The 19,205-nt window shown below is 42.5% G+C and overlaps 1 protein-coding gene across 1 annotated transcript in view; it reads right to left on the bottom strand.

Moving 5' to 3' along the window:
• Positions 1-19,205, bottom strand: part of WDR64 (WD repeat domain 64) — a 138,888-nt gene that overhangs the window by 107,181 nt on the left and 12,502 nt on the right. Inside the window, exons 3-6 of the mRNA XM_059413995.1 lie at positions 7,621-7,723; positions 5,991-6,094; positions 2,524-2,553; positions 1,189-1,299 (exon numbers count right to left, since the gene is read on the bottom strand). Of these exons, the coding sequence (XP_059269978.1) occupies positions 1,189-1,299; positions 2,524-2,553; positions 5,991-6,094; positions 7,621-7,723 (348 nt within the window). The remainder of the gene's footprint in view (positions 1-1,188; positions 1,300-2,523; positions 2,554-5,990; positions 6,095-7,620; positions 7,724-19,205) is intronic.

Below are 19,205 nucleotides of genomic sequence, written 5' to 3'. Positions count from 1 at the left end.
TACAGTGATGCGAACGGTGGTGGCTTCGTGGCTTTTTTCTCCAGGAGGGCTGAGCCTCCGTGAGGGCGAAGAAACAGGCTGTCACATCTCACCAGGACTGGAGTTTGAAAGGATTTCGGAGAGTGGGAGGTGGGGATGGCTTCGGCGCAGATGATCTGCCCAGCTGGTGCAGGCAGGCAGGCACAGGAGGGGGAGGAGGGGGACGGAGAGGGAAGAGGACGGCCTCGAGGAACCGGAGGCTTCCATGGAGGCTTCCATGGGGCTGAGAAGCGAGACTGAAAACTGGAGGGAGCTGGGCAGAGAAGAGGCTGCAGCCAGGAGCTGGCGACACATCCCGTAACAAAGGACGCGAGGCAACAATCTGCCTTCTTCAAGTCATGCTGGCATCATTCGCTGGGTGCAACAGTGGGGACAGGAATGACAAGTTTGGTTTTTCACTGAGCCTAGGGACAAGCAGGGCACGGAGGAAGGCTAATTACTTCTTAATCCTCCTCGTCTTTCGTCCTTCGAAGTCAGCCACTTCCTGAGGGCATTTTTGTATAATCTTGCCTCTCCACGAACTCCTGGTGCCCTTGGTTTTTTGGTTGTTGTTGTTGTTTGTTGTTACTGTATAGTTTGCTATACCATTATGTTATATTTTATGTCTTTTCATGACATCTTTCAAGACTGAGTTTTGCTTGAGTGCAGGGAACCTGTTCATGGCTTCTATACGTCTGCGAGTGCTCAGGAAATACTGCAAATTACTTTAGTGGTTACAGGTCAGGCACTGAAGGAACAACACTGGCATCTGCCCCATTAGATATTTTGCCAGAATGAGTCATTTGATTTTTAGTAATTTTCTTAGGAAATGAAGCTGAACTGGAGGGAAAGTCTCTGAACTTGATAACATAATCAAAGAGTTAATACCTGGATTCAGAGAAGGGTATGAGAGAAGGAAGAAATTCTCTCTCTCTCTCAAAAACAAAACAAGTTTCACCAAATTGAACAGGCACTAAATGGAAAGAGTGCTCCTTTTTAATGAGCCTCACAGAATAGTAACGCTGAACTTGTTTAATCAAGGACTGGATTAGTTAACCCCCTCATTTTACAGATGAGGAACTGACACTGGGCAGAGGAAGCGGACTGCTCACATCCTCGAGGGCTGGAAGAGGAAACTCGGTACTTGGAGGGTTCCTCTTGGCACCGTACCTGGCCACTGCCTTGAGCTTTATAATCCCAGACAATGATGGTCCTTTCTGTAGTGGCGACGATTCTTTTCAGCTGTGAGAGGTAATCACATCCTGTGATCCAGGAGGTGTCCTGAGGGAAAAAAACAGAATTGGGAGAGGCGGGTTTTGGTCTATCCAAGGTCATGGTTACTTACTAAAGAGTAGGTCAGTTATATCTCCTTGCAGGGGAGCCTTGCAATGTCTCTTCTCCGATGTCTGGAGAAGAGGCTCTCATCTTTCGCCCTTTGACACTTCCCTTGAGTTTCTCAGCACGGTCAGCTGGAGAGTGAGGAACGAGCTCATGCCTGTCACAGCTCCCTGGAGGCAAAGAGACACCAGCAGAGCAGGCATGTTTGTGCACTCTTCACTGTCGGGAGAACACCTCTCCACGGGGCCGTGGGGGAGGCCAGATTAAGCCGCTTCTCTGGCCCTGTCCCCCCACACACAATTTTTGGCTAGAAAAGACCTTAGTGATCACCAGGTCAATAACCGAGTTGAGCCCGCTGAGTCTGTTTTGCTTTGCCTGAAGTCACCAAGCTGGCACGGGTGGGATCGGTCATGTCAACGACACACAACAAGGCCAGAGCCACAGTCCCCGTTTACGAGGGCCTACTGAGCACCCGACACTGCTGCACGCATTTCAGACCTACGTTAAGAATTCTAACCTTTGTTTCAGCCTTAGAAGCGAAGGCTCCGAGGCTTAGAGAGGAGGCAGACTCATCTGCCAGGTGGCCTGGTGCTGTCCTGGGTGGTTCCGGGCCTTCAGTGCCTATAAGCAGGGCGAAAAGGCAGGCGTGTCCCCACACCTCTCACAAAGCCATGGTGGGACTCTGAGAGCAACCTGTCACAGCTTTACAAATGCAAGTTCACTTCTCTGGGTAGCGATATGAATTAAGTAAATTACCAAATCGGACTCAAATATTTTCTGCAATTTCCAAGTTTACAGTGTTTTCAAGTTATTTCCCTTGGCCATTTCCTTGTAGTTCTCACAACTTGGAGAGTGTTGGGTTTGTTTGTTTTTTTAGTTCCTCAGTAGGGGGAGCTCAGGAAAACCTGAGGGAGACTTTTAAATGGAAGCTTCCAGGGAGTCCCGTCTCCAAGCGCTTCTCTGAAATAAATTTAACCTCAGCAAGCGAGGTGAGGGTCCTCTGCTGCTGCTCAAGGTTTAGTGCGGATCCAAGTCACAGACTCACAGTATGAAGACATCTTATTCTTAGAGCCTATTCGACCTGCATCGAGATTGTGGCTCGTAATGGAGGAACCGTTAGCACATTCTGAAAGCGGACTTCATGAGGAGTTTATAACATGTACTTACCGTAACACTGGTGCTGGTCTGGACTCTCATCTATAAACAAAGGAGGAGAAGAATGAAAGCTCGCTGGCACTATAATAAAAATGGAGAAAGTTGGCTCTAAAAGAACATTTTATCTCCACGGTTTAATCTTACTTGTCATTTCTACCTTCTGTGAGTTTCCTCCTTTTCTCTTTTCCCTCAAAAACCTGGCTCTGTGGAATCATTCACTGCTGGCTTTGGACACGGTTGGTGCTTCCTTTTTTTTCTTTTTTGAAGATTTTATTTATTTATTTGAAAGAGACAGACAGAGATGGTGAGAGAGAACAGGAGCTGGGGGAAGAGGGAGAAGCAGGGTCCCCACTCCGTGGGGAGCCAGACCCAAGGCTCGATCCCAGGACTTTGGGATCATGACCTGAGCAGAAGGCAGATGCTTAACCCACTGAGCCACCCAAGCGCCCTATAGTTAGTGCTTCTGTGGCTTGCCTTTAAGTCTGATAACTGCTCTTAGATTACACTGTACTAATGATTTTTCCCTGTTTGCAAACTGTCTCAAATTCTTTAGTTTTCAGAGCAACATAGGATATCAAAAGGGGGGAATACAAAATAATACTGATAGCAATGGCAAGAGTGGTCTGAAAGAATGCGAACTAGGTCAGCATGAATACAGCTTGGTGCGCACAGGGAAAAACACAGCTTCATTTGGAAGTTCTCTCTTAGGTCCCTGAGACATGCAAGAATATTCTACCCAGTGGGCTTCCTCTCTTACTGGATAAATTATCTACTGCATGAATCTCACGCCTGGGTACGTGCAGGTAGAGAAGATAGATTTACTCCACGCAGGCCTGTAAGGTACCTGAGCAGCCTCTTCTCCCCTTAGGGCATGCTAATTGCTTCCAAGGTCAAGGTCAGTATTTGAAGTCTATGAATGACCTAGTTTCTTTTGCATGGTCATGTGGTCTTGGGAAAAGTACAGAAAATGGCTGCCCAGAAGGAATAGATTGCGTGAAAAGAGGGAAACGTAAATTAGATCCCTAAAACTGTGAGTCGTGGCCATCTCAGACTGTCCTTCATCTGAAGAGTTCAAAGACGCTTTTCCATCCAGGGACGTTTTTCCAGACAGGAAATATTAAGTGCCCTCAGGAAACTGGTGAGCCCAGAACAGAACTCTTGTGATTTCCCTCTCCTACTTCTGTATTTCCATCCTTAGTGGAAAGCACATGCTTCAGTTTCTTTTACCATCCTTAAAAGTTACATAATCCTGATGGATATCTTCTGAATTTTGAAAACCTAGCCTTTTGGGGAAGAATTTTTGCTAATGACATTTAGAGTGTCTATCACCAAACCCTCTAGAGAACACCATGAAAATTCTTAACTGTGTGTACTGTACTTTACAGAGAACCTAAATTATGGATTAACCTATTATATTTTGTGTTGTTCATGACTACCTTTTAATAAATTTTTCCTGTGACCTACCTTAACATTAGCTTTTCACAGAATGTGTCATCCTATATGTAAGACACACAACTTTCAAAATGCTGTTTATTCCTGGTATATCAAATCTTTTTTTAAAAAAGACTTTATTTATTTGACAGACAGAGATCACAAATAGGCAGAGAGGCAGGCAGAGATAGAGGAGGAAGCAGGCTCCCCGCTGAGCAGAGAGCCCAATGCGGGGCTTGATCCCAGGACCCTGAGATCATGACCTGAGCCGAAGGCAGAAGCTTTAACCCACTGAGCCACCCAGGCACCCCTGGTGTATCAAATCTTCAAGTAATTTTTAAGCGTTTTTTTTTTTTTTCTCTCCAACCGCATGGTTTTTATAAGACACAGATGTGTTTGTGAATATACACGTACGCACCTCTAAGCATGGGTGAATGAGTGTGTGTGCGTGCACGTGTGAGAGAGAGGTCTGTGGAATATGAAAAGGCCCCCTCACTTATTTCACATAATCCTGAGCTACGTCATCAGGAAGATCATTATTTTTCTTCTCGTGTTCTTCTTTACACTCCGTCTTTGGTCTATCTTTGAGGAAATGAAAGTAAGAAAATGAGAAGGGAAGTAAGGCACCAAGGAGGAAGGAGAGCGAGGAAAGTGCTCACGTTTAGATGAGGCCACGCAGTTCTGTGTTCACACCGTTTGTCCGTGACTGCAACCACCACCATCTCCTGAGTGCTCACAGTGATGCTAGGTAATGCTAGTGATGCTAGTGATGCTAGGTCTGTGTGCATTAATTCCAGCAGCGCAGCTGCCTCGGTTCTGAATGAAGGATCCAGGGCATGGAGATGCACAGGTAACACACACACAGCTGGCGAGTGCCCGAGCTGGGCAGGGACGCCAAGCTCCATGTCCACACCAGGAACCTTCTACCGCCCCTCCTCAGGGCCCAGGAAGCCTGATCCCTGAAGGACTAAACATTACTGCTGAAACTGTAATCATTTGATGATCATTTTAAATATCGTTTATTTGTATAATGCTTATCTCTAGTTGGAAATGAACCCATCACTGGAATTATTGGCTTTGATATTTATTTTTTGATATTCCCTTTTATTTTCATAGTGAAATACTGGGTGGTCTATATCATTACACATTCCAATACAATCTCTCATGGTTTGGAAGTGGAAGCCCAAAACTTACGAATTTAGAAGGGACAGTAATAGTTATGCGCTACGCGGACATGGGAATCTATCGTTTATATAATGCTTCTGCGTTCATTGTGTCATTCATCTTCACTGCAGCCCGCTGAGGGAGAGAGGACCGGTTCTGGTGTCATTTCATAAATGGGAGAAGAGGCATAATAAGTTGCCTCATAAAGTTCCCTATTTAACAGCCTAGCTGGTAAAACATAGGAGCCAGAATGTGAACCACCTTTTAACCCCAAGTCCAAGGTTCTTGTTGGGACCCTCTATACTTGTTAGGATTCTGACAAAATCACTTGTCTCATGAGTTTTTCTGATTTTTATCCGAGAAATTATCCAGGATCATCCTATAATTATGCTGATGCCACATGGTTTGGTGAGACTCCTTGAGGAACGCTTGGGTGGCTCAGTCCGTTAAGCTTCCAACTCTTGCTTTCAGCTCAGGTCATGATCTCAGGGTTTAGGATAGAGCTCTGTGTCTGGGTTCATGCTCAGCACAGAGTCGGCTTGAGATTCTCTCTCCCTGCCCCTCTGACCCTCCCATTCGTGCTGTCTCTCTCTTAAACAAATAACTATTAAAAAAAAACAAAAACAAAAAAACTCCCTGAGGAACACTGCCAAATGCAGTTACCAAAATCTCAAAAATTGCTCCAGGGCTCCGCAATCCTCTCTTTTTAGCAACATCTGTCTTTATTTTTTTGGAATCACTCTGAAATATGTTTATGTTTGCTGTTGCAGCTGGTAAGTATGCACAGTGCATAGACGACCGAGAAGGAGGGAATGAACAAAGGAACACGTGAATGGGAGGAGGAAGTGACGAGGGGGGAGGGGGGATCCGAGCTGTCAAATTACCTGGCTGTTAAAGACTGTTATCAATCCTTTCTGAGAAGCTGTGATTAGTAAATCCAGCTGAGGGACCTTGACAATGCATTTAATCACATCCCGTCTTCTACTACCTGCCAACAACATAATAAGCATTTCAATTCCCAGCAGTCAAGATCCTGAAACTCATTTGTTAGGTCTGTGTTTAAAAGAAAAGAGTAAGCAAAGAAACTTTTTACTTTTTTGCTGAAAAGGCAGATGAAACCATAAAACTCAGCACCTGTTGTTTTTCTTAGCACTAATTTTTTTTTTAAACTCAATTAGCCAGCATACAGTACCTCATTAGTTTCAGATGTAGAGTTCAATAATTCCTCAGTTGCATGGAACACCCAGTGCCCATCACCTCATGTGCTCTCCTTCATGCCCATCACCCACCTTCCCTCAATTTGTTTCCTAGAGTTGAGTCTCTCATGGTTTGTCTCCCTGAGTTCCTTCCTTTCCATTTTCCCTCCCTTCCCTTATGATCTTCTGCGTTGTTTTATATATTCCACATATGAGTGAAACCATATAATTGTCTTTCTCTGACTGACTTATTTCACTCAGCAAAATGCCCTCCAGTTCCATCCAAGTCAATATCAATGATAAGTATTCATCCTTTTTGATGGCTGAGTAATATTCCATCGTAGATATGAACCACATCTTCTTTATCCATTCATCTGTCAGTGGACATCTTATTGCTTTATCATCAGCCCTGGAGATACTAATCTGAATTTATGACACTTTCCAAATCAATGTGGTGCATGAATCCTAGAGAAAATGTATATATATACTCATGTTCCTGCCACATATTTTGCAGAGAACAAGTTTTGCAAACATCTTTTGGAATCATTCCATTTTGAGATTTCCACATCTCTCAGGAATCCTTTCTTTGAACAGTCACAATCATGATTTACACAGAGTAAAAGCCTAATATGATCTCAGGCTTTGGGGCATAAGAGAATAAAACCACCTTAATGTTGTTATTAAGGATTTTTTTGTTTGTTTTTGAATGTCTTGGAAAAAAAAAAAAACCTGATTCCTTCATGGTTTTTTGTTTGTTTGGTTGGTTTTTTGCCTATGTGCTGAACGTGATCAGCGTGATCCAGCGTGATCAGTTTTCATAATTGTAAGCTCTTCGAAAAGCAAATGGACAGATCTCATACTCCAGTGTGATCAGCCTAATCCATGTATTCTCAAAAGACAAAAGAAAGTCCTCAAGGGGGTGAAGACTGGTTCTTGGGGGACGTAAATGAGTCTTGCTCTTTTTGTGTATAAAGCACAGATACACAAACTTACGTAAACAGATACATAGTACATCCGACATATTAAAGTGTTACGGAGTTGGGGAGGAGTGCAGGGGGTGCAATCAGGGAAAAAATGTCTAAAAGACTCCTTAGGAACCCTTATACTGAAACAAACACGAAAACAGTAAAATGACAAACTAATGAAAGGAAGGTTAAGAACACTGTCCTGTTCCAAGCTACCACCACTCCCTCTCCTTTGGCTCCCCCCAACCTGGGCTATTTTCAACTGCAGGGGTAATTTCTGTCTTCAGCTCCCAATTTTTTTTGAGAAAATGTTAAAACCCATATTCATTTGGAAAGGAAATTAAAAATATCACCTGAAATTACAACTCGCTGTTTTCTGGAAATAAGGAAAACCAAATTTTCTTCATCCATCTGGGAAGCAAGAGAATCTTCTTCAGAGGAGAAGTATCCAAAGATCTAAAATGCCAAACAACACGCATATAAACATGTGCAGTATCTCAAAATTGGTTGTAACGTAACAGGTTTGATATTAGTTGAAGTTAAAGTTTAATTTGGATGAGTGGTCAACACCTTGCTTTCTAAATGCCTGGGCATTGCCCATAGCAAGAGAAAGCAGCTAATTATATTCAACACATCCTATGCTGATGGCTTGTGATTTCTACACAGTTGCTAATTCTTCTTTCTGATGGATGAACTGGTGTACCAGGCTGGTGTCTTTGCTCAGACTCACAGTTCCTTTAGGAGCTAACATTTTTGTTTGGCAATCAAATCAGCCTTCATCAGACAGGGTCCCCACTGAGAACCTTGACATTGAATTTGGCCATTCCTACCCATTTTCCATAAATCTTCCTGGGCAAGTTTTTTCATCCCTACTAAGGGGAGTTTTGGCATTTAAGAGATAGTATAGTTTCTCTATTTAACTGTTCCAAATGCTACTCTCTAGGCACTGCATGAAAATAAATTACTATGAGAGAATCCCAAGGAGGAAGAGTATTCTTTATTTGTAGATAAACTGTCAAATTCTGTAATTCCAAGGAATTTGAAAAATAAGATAGCTGTTCTTCAGTTGTTTTGTGAATAAGCAGAAGTAAAATTCTCATAAATGAAGGACACAATTATTTCTCATACAGGTGAGCCTAGTTAGCGCTGGTCAGTGAATGAAGGAATGAACTGTGGTGAATCGAACATTAACGTATGTACAAACCACTGGGAATCCTTTTAAAGTGCAGATTCCGATTTAGTTGGTCTGGGGTGGGGCCAGAGAGTCTGCATTTCTAATGAGCTCCTCATGAGGGGCCACGCTTTTGGTGTAAAGGATCTCAAGAACAAGTCGACTGAAAATAATCAAAACCAGCCATATATTAGCTTTTTTTTCCAAAATTTTTTTTAAATTTATTTTCAGCGTAACAGAATTGTTTATGCACCACACCCAGTGCTCCATGCAATCCGTGCCCTCCATAATACCCACCACCTGGTACCCCCAACCTCCCACCCCCTGCCCCTTCAAAACCCTCAGATTGTTTTTCAGAGTCCACAGTCTCTCATGTATTAGCTTTTTAAAATGACATTGGTTTATTTTGATGCTACTTGGCAGTTGAGCAACTAATGTTAACCTACGTCTCTTCATCAGCGACATCACAAATGGTATTACTTCCTCCTTTATCTTCCCCCACGTGCGGGCCTCACAAGGACGGCCCTAATCACTTTCTATGATTAGATTTCACTGTGGGAAGATCGAGGCGATCTAAACATTCTCTCTCGTGTTTTCCCTTCTTCCCACCAGCAAAATTTTATCTTTTCAGAAATCATGGCTCTTCTGCCATACACACAAAACCTGTGGATTTAGCATCTTGTGCTTTGGGGAAGGATTGAGAAGAGAGAAAGAGGGCTTTCAGTAGACCTCTGTTGGAATGGACAGGAATTTTGTGTCACTGGTTTTCTCATTCTCACTGACTGGTATAATAGCCATTTAGCAGTCATGTATTGGTCGGCAACTTGATTTTTTTTTTTTTTTTTTAAGTAGGCTCCATGGAGCCCAATGCAGGGCTCCAACTCATGACCCTGAGATTAGGACCTACGCTGAGATCAAGAGTTGGGCATTTAACCGGCTGAGTCACCCAGGCCTCTCTGGTTTGCACCTTAGCACTGTGTCATTTGAACTCAGGGTTTAGCCTTCTGGCAAAGAGCATGCGCTGTGGAATCAGACAGCCCAGTGTTTGAGTTCCAGCTCTACAACTACTTGGCGTTCAGCACTTGATAAACACCTTCAACCCCTTGTGCCTCAGTTTCCTCGTTAGTAGAATAAAGGCACAAGATTCTTTTTTTTTTTTTAACTGATGTCTAAATGAGGTGACATGTGTAAAGCATTTTGCACTTTGGCACATAAGAATTGTTTAAGACAAATATTAGCTATAACTATCATTATTAGCCTAGGTTAAGAAGGCTGCATGGAAGAGAGGGAAAATAATAATAAATTATATCAAGACCACAACCACTCATGAGAAAACTGGCCTCTCTTTGGGGATAGTGCTTTAAAACCATCAGTGCACTTGGGGATGGAACCCGTTCTGCTCATAAAAAAAAGGCTAGTCGGGCAGGTGCTGCACTGAGTGGATGGTGCAGGAGAGTGCAGGGGAGCGTCACTGAGAGAAGTTTATAGGGCCAGCCAGCCAGTCAGAACTGGGAGGGAAATGCAGCTTCTTGTCCTCCTAATCCAACAGGTCCCTGTAGCCCGTGAGTCCTTTCTTACCCAGTTCAGAATTGGGGGCGTGTCGCCTCAGCCACATATCCCCACAACGGTCCTTCCTTTCCCACCGCTGCACTGTCCTGGAAAGCACCCCCCCCACCCCCCACTGCGGGGTAACAGGACCACCTGTGTGTCTTATACCTGTGCCCCTGTGGCTGATCAGCCTCTGAGAAAATCACCCATTGGAGGCCCCCCATATTCAGGAGCCCCCCCCATGCTTCCCTAGGCGATCCCATTGGTGGTGCCCAGCAATAGAGTCAAACCTGAGGCGCTCCTGTCCCACACATGCACCCCCTTCATTGTCACTCTCAACAGCTGACCCCCCTCCCACTCCAGATGACAGGGCAAGCCACCAGACAAGAGCCTCCTTGGCATTCTTGTCACCCTAGTTACAAAACCAACATCCTTTCTTCCTATAGAAGAAGGAAAATTTCCCTTGCAGAGGAAAATATTTCTGCTTTCTAAATCTCTCCACCTGTTCTCTGGGTTCCATCCCCTTGATGCCATCCTCCGAGCTTGTCACCTCTCCCGCTATTATCACTTCTCACTAGCATTCTTTTGACTTCCTACTGGCCTGTTCAAATCTTTAGGGCCACCTGGCTGGCTCAGTCGGTGGAGCATATGACTCTTGATCTTGGGGTTGTGAGTTCAAGCCCCATGTTGGGAATAGAGCCTACTTTAAAAAAAATATTTCACATCTTAAAAAAAAAAATACAACAAACCGAAAGCAATTACAGAAAATAATCCTTAGTCCCTTTCTTTCGTTTCTGTCTCAACATTGCTGCTCCAAGCGTTGTAACTCCTCTCACTGCTATGGAATTTGAATTCCTCTTAGAGCCACATTTGGTTTTGGTGGTTGTAACAGTAGATACACTCTTCTTGAACTTTGACACTTTCCCCTCTGTTAGTTCTCCGTGGCTACCAAAACAAAGGTCTGCAAACATAGTGACTTAAAACAACACCCATGTATTAGCTCACAGTTCCATAGAAGGCCAGCATGGGCCTTGATGGGTTAAAATTCAGATGTCAGCAGAGACGGGTTCTTTATTGAAGACTTGGGGAAGAATTGGCTCTACGTTCATTCAGGTTGTTGGCCTGAGGTCCCTGTTTCCCTGCTGGTTCTGCCCAGAGGCCTCTCTTCTGTCTTAGGACATGGGTCCTCTGTCTCACACCAGCAATGGCCCTTCAAATACCACACTGCCCCCCATCCCACTGCAGATAATCCCAGATAATATCCCTACTTTAATTCAGCTGATTAGCAACTGCAAAATCCTTTTGTAGCAGTAGCTAAATTAGTGTGTGATTGAATAACCAGGGCATGGGATCTTGGAAGGGGCACCTTTAGAATTCTGCCTATCATATCCTCATTTTTAAAGTGCAGTTCAGGGGGCGCCTGGGTGCCTCAGTGGGTTATAGCCTCTGCCTTCTGCTCAGGTCATGGTCTCAGGGTCCTAGGATCAAGGCCCAGTCGGGCTCTCTGCTCAGCAGGGAGCCTGTTTCCTCCTCTCTCTCTGCCTGCCTCTCTGCCTACTTGTGATCTCTTTCTGCCAAATAAATAAATAAAATCTTTTTAAAAGAAAATGAAACTCTTGAATTAAAAAATAAAATAAAATAAGGTGCAATTCAGTATGATTTACATTCCCTGCGTAAAATACAACAAAAACATGGCAAATGCTTGCAACCAATTTAACTCCAGACTACAGTGAGGCAAATTTTTAGATAATAATGTAAATTGATGATGTTAAAAATGATAATTTCTGTGTTAATGAATTCCAGGGTTTCTCAGGGTCATAGAATTGCACACCATATGTATTATTACTGAATTTGAGATAACGTTCTGTATGTCTACAATACTTATACTGTGAAAGCAGTTTACAGATAGTTATTTAACTCAATCTGCAATTCTGCAGTAATTCTTATAGACATAGGAACAGCATATCTGTTAAGTGTCTGAGAACAGATGTGGAAGGCGCTCCTTTGACAGGCTATATTGGTTCTTTTGACTAGCGCTTGGGTCTAAAGCCAGGTTCTAGACCTACTAGTCACATGACTTCAGGGGCGTTTCTTAATTTCTCTGTGCCTGAGTTTCCCCACCTGTAAAAAATAATAACCCCAACCTCACACCTTGGTGTCAGAATCAAATGAGGAAATCATGACTAGATTACTTAGTAAATAGGAAGATAAGAAAGTACCTGGATGGGTCAGAGGAGCGAGATGGCGGAGGAGAAGCAGACCTAAATTTCCTCTGTTCCAAGGAATTCAGCTGAGATAGTTACCCAACCATTCTGCACACCTACAAACTCAACAGGAGATCAAAGAAAAGAGCAGCAGCAATTCTCTGAACAGAAAAGTGACCATTTCTGGAAGGTAGGACTTGTGGAGAAGTGAATCCGAGGCGGTGGATGGAGAGAGACGGTGGGGGGGGGGGGGGGCCCTCCGTCAGCCATTTAACAGCAAGCAGTAGAGCAGCGCCCGAAGTCGGCACTTTCAGAAATCAGCTCCGCGGAGGGACGTCGCTCCAGAGGCTAAGCAGGGCGTGGAGCCCTCGCAGGGACAGTGTGGTCTCAGGACCCGCGGGGTCCCAGGAAGACCGGGGGTGTCTGAGTGCAGCAGAGCTCCCAGGTGTCGGAGCGGGGAAGCCGGAGGTAGAGACGGAGCTGAGCAGGGAGCTCTCGGCTCAGGGTTACCTTACATCACAACCCGAGGCAGCCGAACCACAGCTGTTCGAGCAGCGACGCCACAAGTGGCAGGTCCAGGGAGACTCCCCTTCCTGCTCTGGGAGAAGCAGCGCAGCAGGAACCTGCGGGGTTTGGGGAGACTCCAAACGGGGCCACATGCCAGAGACAGAAACACTGAGTCACAGGCGGGGTGAGCTCGGAGCACGGCCAGAGACCAGGGAGAGGGACTGATGGCTTTTCGCCGAGGGCGCACTGAGGAGTGTGGCCCTGAGCTCTGGGCTCCTCCGCCCAAGAGTGGGCAGCGCCATCTTCATTCCCGTGCTCCACAGCGGTACGGAAAGCGCTCAGGGAACAAAAGCTCCGGATCGCTTAGCGCGGGCCCTGGCAAGGGCGGTGCAGTTTGGCCTCAGGCAAGCACACCTGAGAGTGGCGCAGCAGGCGTCTCCCGGAGAGAAGATCCGCAGGAACAGCCAGCCAGACCAAGTTCACTGATTAGTGAGAACTGAGGAATTCTAGTCTAGTGGAAGGCAGCACCTAGAATTCATGGCTTTCCTCCCCATGATTCTTTAGTCTTTCAAAGCTAAATTTTTAAAACTTGATTTTTTCTTTTCTTATTTTTTTTTAAATTTTATTTATTTATTTGACAGACAGATCACAAGTAGGCAGAGAGGCAGACAGAGAGAGAGAGAGAGAGAGAGGAGGAAGCAGGCTCCTCACTGAGCAGAGCGCCCAATGCGGGGCTTGATCCCAGGACCCTGAGATCATGACCCGAGCCGAAGGCATAGGCTTAACCCTTTGAGCCACCCAGGCGCCCCTCTTTTCTTATTTTTGAAAATTTTTTCCTCTTTCCTATTTTAACCAAATATTGTTTCAACACCTTGTTTAAAATCTTTTTTCTAATTTCCAATTTTATAGTCATATGCTATCCATTCACTGTATTTAACATATATATATATATATATATATATATATATTTCCTTAAAGTTTTGGGATACAGTTTCTTCTAACAGACCCAAATATACCCTAAATCTAGTGTATAGCTTTGTTCTACTCTCCTGCCTGATCACATTCTCTCCTTTTAAAAATTTTATTTATTTATTTATTTATTTATTTTCCCCAACTTTATATCTTATAAATTCCTTTTTAAAAATCTTTTAAATTTTCGGGACACCTGGGTGGCTCAGTGGGTTAAAGCCTCTGCCTTCAGCTTGGGTCATGATCCCAGGGTCCTGGGATTGAGCCCCGCTTCGGGCTCTCTGCTCAGCAGGGAGCCTGCTTCCCTCTCTCTCTGTCTGCCTCTCTGCCTACTTGTAATCATTCTGTCAAATAAATAAATAAAATCTTTAAAGAAAATCTTTTAAATTTTCATCTTTATAGTCCTATTCCATCCCTTCATCATATTTACCCTTATTTTTGTGTATATATATATTTTTTTCCTTTAAAATTTTGGGAGGCAGTTTCTTCTAACGGACCATTATACACTGCAAATCAAGTGTGTGGCTCTTACAATTCACCAGCCTTGAGATATATATATGTATGTATGTATGTGTGTGTGTGTGTATATATATATATATATATATATATATATATATATTTCCACTTATATTTATATTTATATTTTATATTTTTCTGGAGTTGTTGTTACCTTTTTAACATTTTGTTCTTTCATTCATCTGTTCTTCCCTGGACAACCTGACAAAGTGGAAAAACTCACCTCAGAAAAAAGAAAAAAAGGCAGTACCAGCCACTAGGAACATAATGAGCCTTAGTAGGATGTTGGAACTAGAGTTCAGAATGATGATTATAAAGATACTAGGCATGTTTGAAAAAAGCATGGAAGATACTAGAGAATCCCTTTCTGGATACTAGAGAACCAAAATCTAACCAAGTTGAAATCAAAAGAGCTATTAAGGAGGTGCAATAAAAAAAAATGGAGGCTCTTACTGCTAGGATAAATGAGGCAGAAGAGAGCATGAGAGATATAGAAGACCAAATGATGAAGAATAAAGAAGCTGAGAGAAAAAGTGACAAACAACTACTGGATCACAAGGGGAGAATTCAAGAAATAAGTGATACCATAAGATGAAACAATATTAGAGTAATTGTGATCCCAGAAAGAAAGAGTAATTGTGATCCCAGAAAGAAAGAGAGAGGGAGGCAGACGGTATATTGAGGAAAGTTATAGTGGAGAACTTCCCTAATTTGGGGAAGGAAACAGGCATCAAAATCCAGGAGGCACAGAGAACTCACCCTCAAAATCAATAAAAATAGGTCAACACCCCATCATCTAATAGTAAAATTTAAAAGTCTCAGAGACAAAGAGAAAATCCTGAAAGCAGCTCAGGACAAGATGTCTGTGACCTACAATAGTAGAAATATTAGGTTGGCAGCAGACCTATCCACAGAGACCTGGCAGGCCAGATAGGACTGACATGATACATTCAGAGCACTAAATGAGAAAAATAATGCAGCCAAGAATACTATATCCAGCTAGACTGTCATTGAAAACAGAAGGAGAAATAAAAAGCTTCCAGGACAAACAAAAATGAAAAGAATTTGCAAACACCAAACCAGTCCTACAGAGACAATATATAGTAACAGTCAACTTACAGGCAATACAATGACATTAAATTCATATCTTTCTGTCATTATCCTGAATGTAAAAGGGCTAAATGCCCCAATCAAAAGACACAGGGTATCAGAACAGATTAAAAACAAGACCCATCAGTATGATTTCTGCAAAAGACTCATTTTAGATCCAAAGACACCTCCAGATTTAAAGTGAGGGGGTGGAAAACAATTTACCATCCTAAGTCATCAAAAGAAAGCTGGGGTGGCAATCCTTATATCAGGCAAATTAGATTTTAAGCCAAAGACCATCATAAGAAGTGAGGAAGGACACTATATCATACTTAAATTTTCTGTCCAACAACAAGATCTAACAATTTTAAATATCTATGCCCCTAACATGGGAGTAGCCAATTATATAAGCCAATTAATAATGGAAATCAAGGAAACACATCAACAATAATATAATAATAGTAGGGGATTTAACACTCCCCTCACTGAAATGGACAGATCATCTAAGCAAAAGATCAACAAGGAAATAAAGGCTTTACATGACCTGCTGGACCCAGATGGACATCACAGATATATTCAGAATATTCCATCCCAAAGCAACAGAATACACATTCTTCTCTAGTGCACATGAAACATTCTCCAGAATAGATCACATTCTGGGTCACAAATCAGGTCTCAACTGGTACCAAAAGACCAGCTTCCCAGGGGAATTCTACCAAACATTTAAAGAAGAATTAATACCTATTCTCCAGAAACTGTTCCAAAAGATAGAAGTGGAAGGAAAACTGCCAAACTCATTTTATGAGATCAACATTACCTTGATTCCCAAAACTAGACCAAGACTCCATCAAATAGGAGAATTATAGACCAATATCCCTGATGAACTTGGATCCAAAAATTCTCACCAAAATACTAGCCAAAAGGATCCAACAGTACATCAAAAGGATTACTCACCACGACCAAGTGGGATTTATTCCTGGGCTGCAAGGTGGGTTCAACATCTGCAAATAAATTACTGTGATACAGTTCATTAAAAAAAGAAATAAGAAACATATTATACTCTCAACAGATGCTGAAAAAGCATTTGACAAAGTACAGCATCCTTTCTTGATCAAAACTCTTCACAGTGGAGGGATAGAGGGTACATACCTCAATATCATCAAAGTCATCTGTGAAAAAGCCACAATGAATATCATTCTCAATGGTGAAAAACTGAGAGCTTTCCCCTTAAGGTCAGAAACATGACAGGGATATCCACTATGACCACCTATTCGATATAGCACTAGCTCAGCAATCAGGCAACAAAAAGAAATACAAGCCATCCGAATCAGCAAAGAAGAAGTCAAATTCTCTTTGCAGGTGATATGGTAATTTATGTGGAAAACCCAAACACTCTACTCCAAACTGCTAGAACTCATACAGGAACTCAGGAAAGTGGCAGGATAGAAAATCAAAGCACAAAAATCAGTTGCATTTCAATACAGCAACAACAAGACAGAAGAAAGAGAAATTAAGGAGTTGATCCCATTTACAATTGCACCCCAAGCCATAAGATACCTAGGAATAAATCTAATCAAAGAGGTAAAGACTCTGTACTCAGAAAACTAAGAATACTCATGATAGAAATTGAGGAAGACACAAAGAAATTGAAAAATGTTCCATGCTTGTGGATTGGAAGAACAAACATTGTGAAAATTTCTATGCTGCCTAGAGCAATCTACACATTTAATGCAATCCCTATCAAAATACCATCAATTTTTTTCAAAGAAATGGAACAAATAAACCTAAAATCTATATCGAACCAGAAAAGACCCTGAACAACCAGAGAAATGTTGAGAAAGAAAACCAGTGCTGGCAGCATTACAATTCCAGGCTTCAAGCTCTATTACAAAGCTGGAATCATCAAGACAGCATGGTACTGGCACAAAAACAGACACATAGATCAATGGAACAGAATAAGAGAGCCCAGAAATGGACCATCAGCTCTATGGTCAACTAATCTTTGACAAAGCAGGAAAGAATATACAATGGAAAAAAGACAGTCTCTTCAACAAATAGTGTTGGGGAAATTGGACAGCCACATGCAGAAGAATGAAACTGGACCATTTCCTTACCCCCCACACAAAATGGACTCAAAACTGGTGGAAGACCTCAATGTGAGACAGGAATGCATCAAAATCCTAGGGGAGAACACAGGCAGCAACCTCTTTGAACTCAGCTGCAGCAACTTCTTCCTAGAAACATCACTGAAGGCAAGGGAAGCAAGGGTTAAAATGAACTAATGGGACTTAATCAAGATAAACAGTTTGCCCAGCAAAGGAAACAGTCAACAAAACCAAACAGCTTTATGTTTTGAAAGGAAATGTTTTAATCAAACAATTTTTTTTAAGATTTTATTTATTTATTTGACAGAGAGAGATCACAAGTAGACAGAGAGGCAGGCAGAGAGAGAGAGAGAGAGAGGGAAGCAGGCTCCCAGTTGAGTAGAGAGCCCAATGCGGGGCTCCATTCCAGGACCCTGAGATCATGACCTGAGCCGAAGGCAGCGGCTTAATCCACTGAGCCACCCAGGCGCCCTCAGACAATGTTTTTAAAGAGCAGAAAACATATTTCCTATGATGAATTATAGCCTCAAAGATCTCAAATTTCTCTTTCAACAATTTAAATTTCAGATGAGTCGTTGTGCGTGTGACATGTCTGGAATACTTTATAACTAGTGTTAATAATGCATTAGAGTATTAATTTTTGTTAACTATGTTATTTAAAGGACTTGCTCCATGCTTTAAGTGATTCATTTATTAAACTACACTTTTTTCCCCAGATTACATAAGGAACATGTAAAACATTCAAAGGAAATAAAAAGCAGATAGAAGAAAATAAAAACCTGCAAGGTGTCAACCTATTTTTTAATCTACCCTGGAGTATTTTAAAAATACTTTTGAGCCTTGGTGGCTCCGTTGGCTAAGTGACTGCCTTTGGCTCAGGTCATGATCTCTGGCTCCTGGGATGGAGCCCTGCATCAGGCTCCCTGCTCAGCGGGGAGCTTGCTTCTCCCCCCTGCTCATGGTGTCTCACTCTCTGTCTAGCTCTCTCTCTGTCTCAAATGAATAAATAAAATCTTAAAAAAAAAAAAAAAACTTTTGAAGTTAGCAGATACAGTTTTAGATTTATAATAATTCACTTAAAATCACTTTGGGGAGAATAGAGTTGTAGGCACCCATGTGGTGTTGCATGCCTCTTTTAAAAATTAATTTGAGTTGGCTCCTAGGAAAAAATGTGTTTATGAATTGCCCACTGGAAATGCAGACTAACATTGTATTGTAGGAAAAGTGGATTGTATCTCTACCAAAATTAGCACTGACTAGTTTTATAAACTTAATACCATCACATTTCCTTGGATCTCTTTACATCTAATTTTTCTCCTTATAGATTGAAAAGAAAGGTCTAGGTGATGTTTTAGTTGAGTTACAAGGTTTCATTATTCTATAAACGTTCATTTTTTCCAAGTGCACTTGAATATGAAATCTAGAGAAAGAAAGTACGCCTTTTTATGGCATTTCTACAACAAAGAGGTTTGTATTCAGAATCAGTTTTGGGGCGCCTGGGTGGCTCGGTTGTTTAAGTGTCCTGGGTCATGATCCTGGCATCCTGGGATGGAGCCCCACATTGGGCTCTCTGCTCAGCAGGGAGTCTGCTTCTCCTCCCTCTGCCCGTCTCCCCACCCTGCTTGGGCTCACTTGCTCTCTAATGAATAAAATCTTTTAAAAAAAGAATCAGTTTTTTACATTCGTGCCTGACTTTAAAAGAATAAACCCAGTTCTTCTTACCTGATAAGGTTAACAGTGGCTGATTTTTTTAAGAAATGGTAATCTGTTCTGAGACAAAGTTAGTCTCCCAGCCCTGAATTTCCATTTTACAGGTGTTGAATATGAAG

Source organism: Mustela nigripes, chromosome 10, assembly GCF_022355385.1.
Source record: "Mustela nigripes isolate SB6536 chromosome 10, MUSNIG.SB6536, whole genome shotgun sequence".
Lineage (NCBI taxonomy): Eukaryota > Metazoa > Chordata > Mammalia > Carnivora > Mustelidae > Mustela > Mustela nigripes.
The sequence above is the reverse complement of the archived record's forward strand: the minus strand, read 5'-3'. Positions and strand labels throughout refer to the sequence as shown.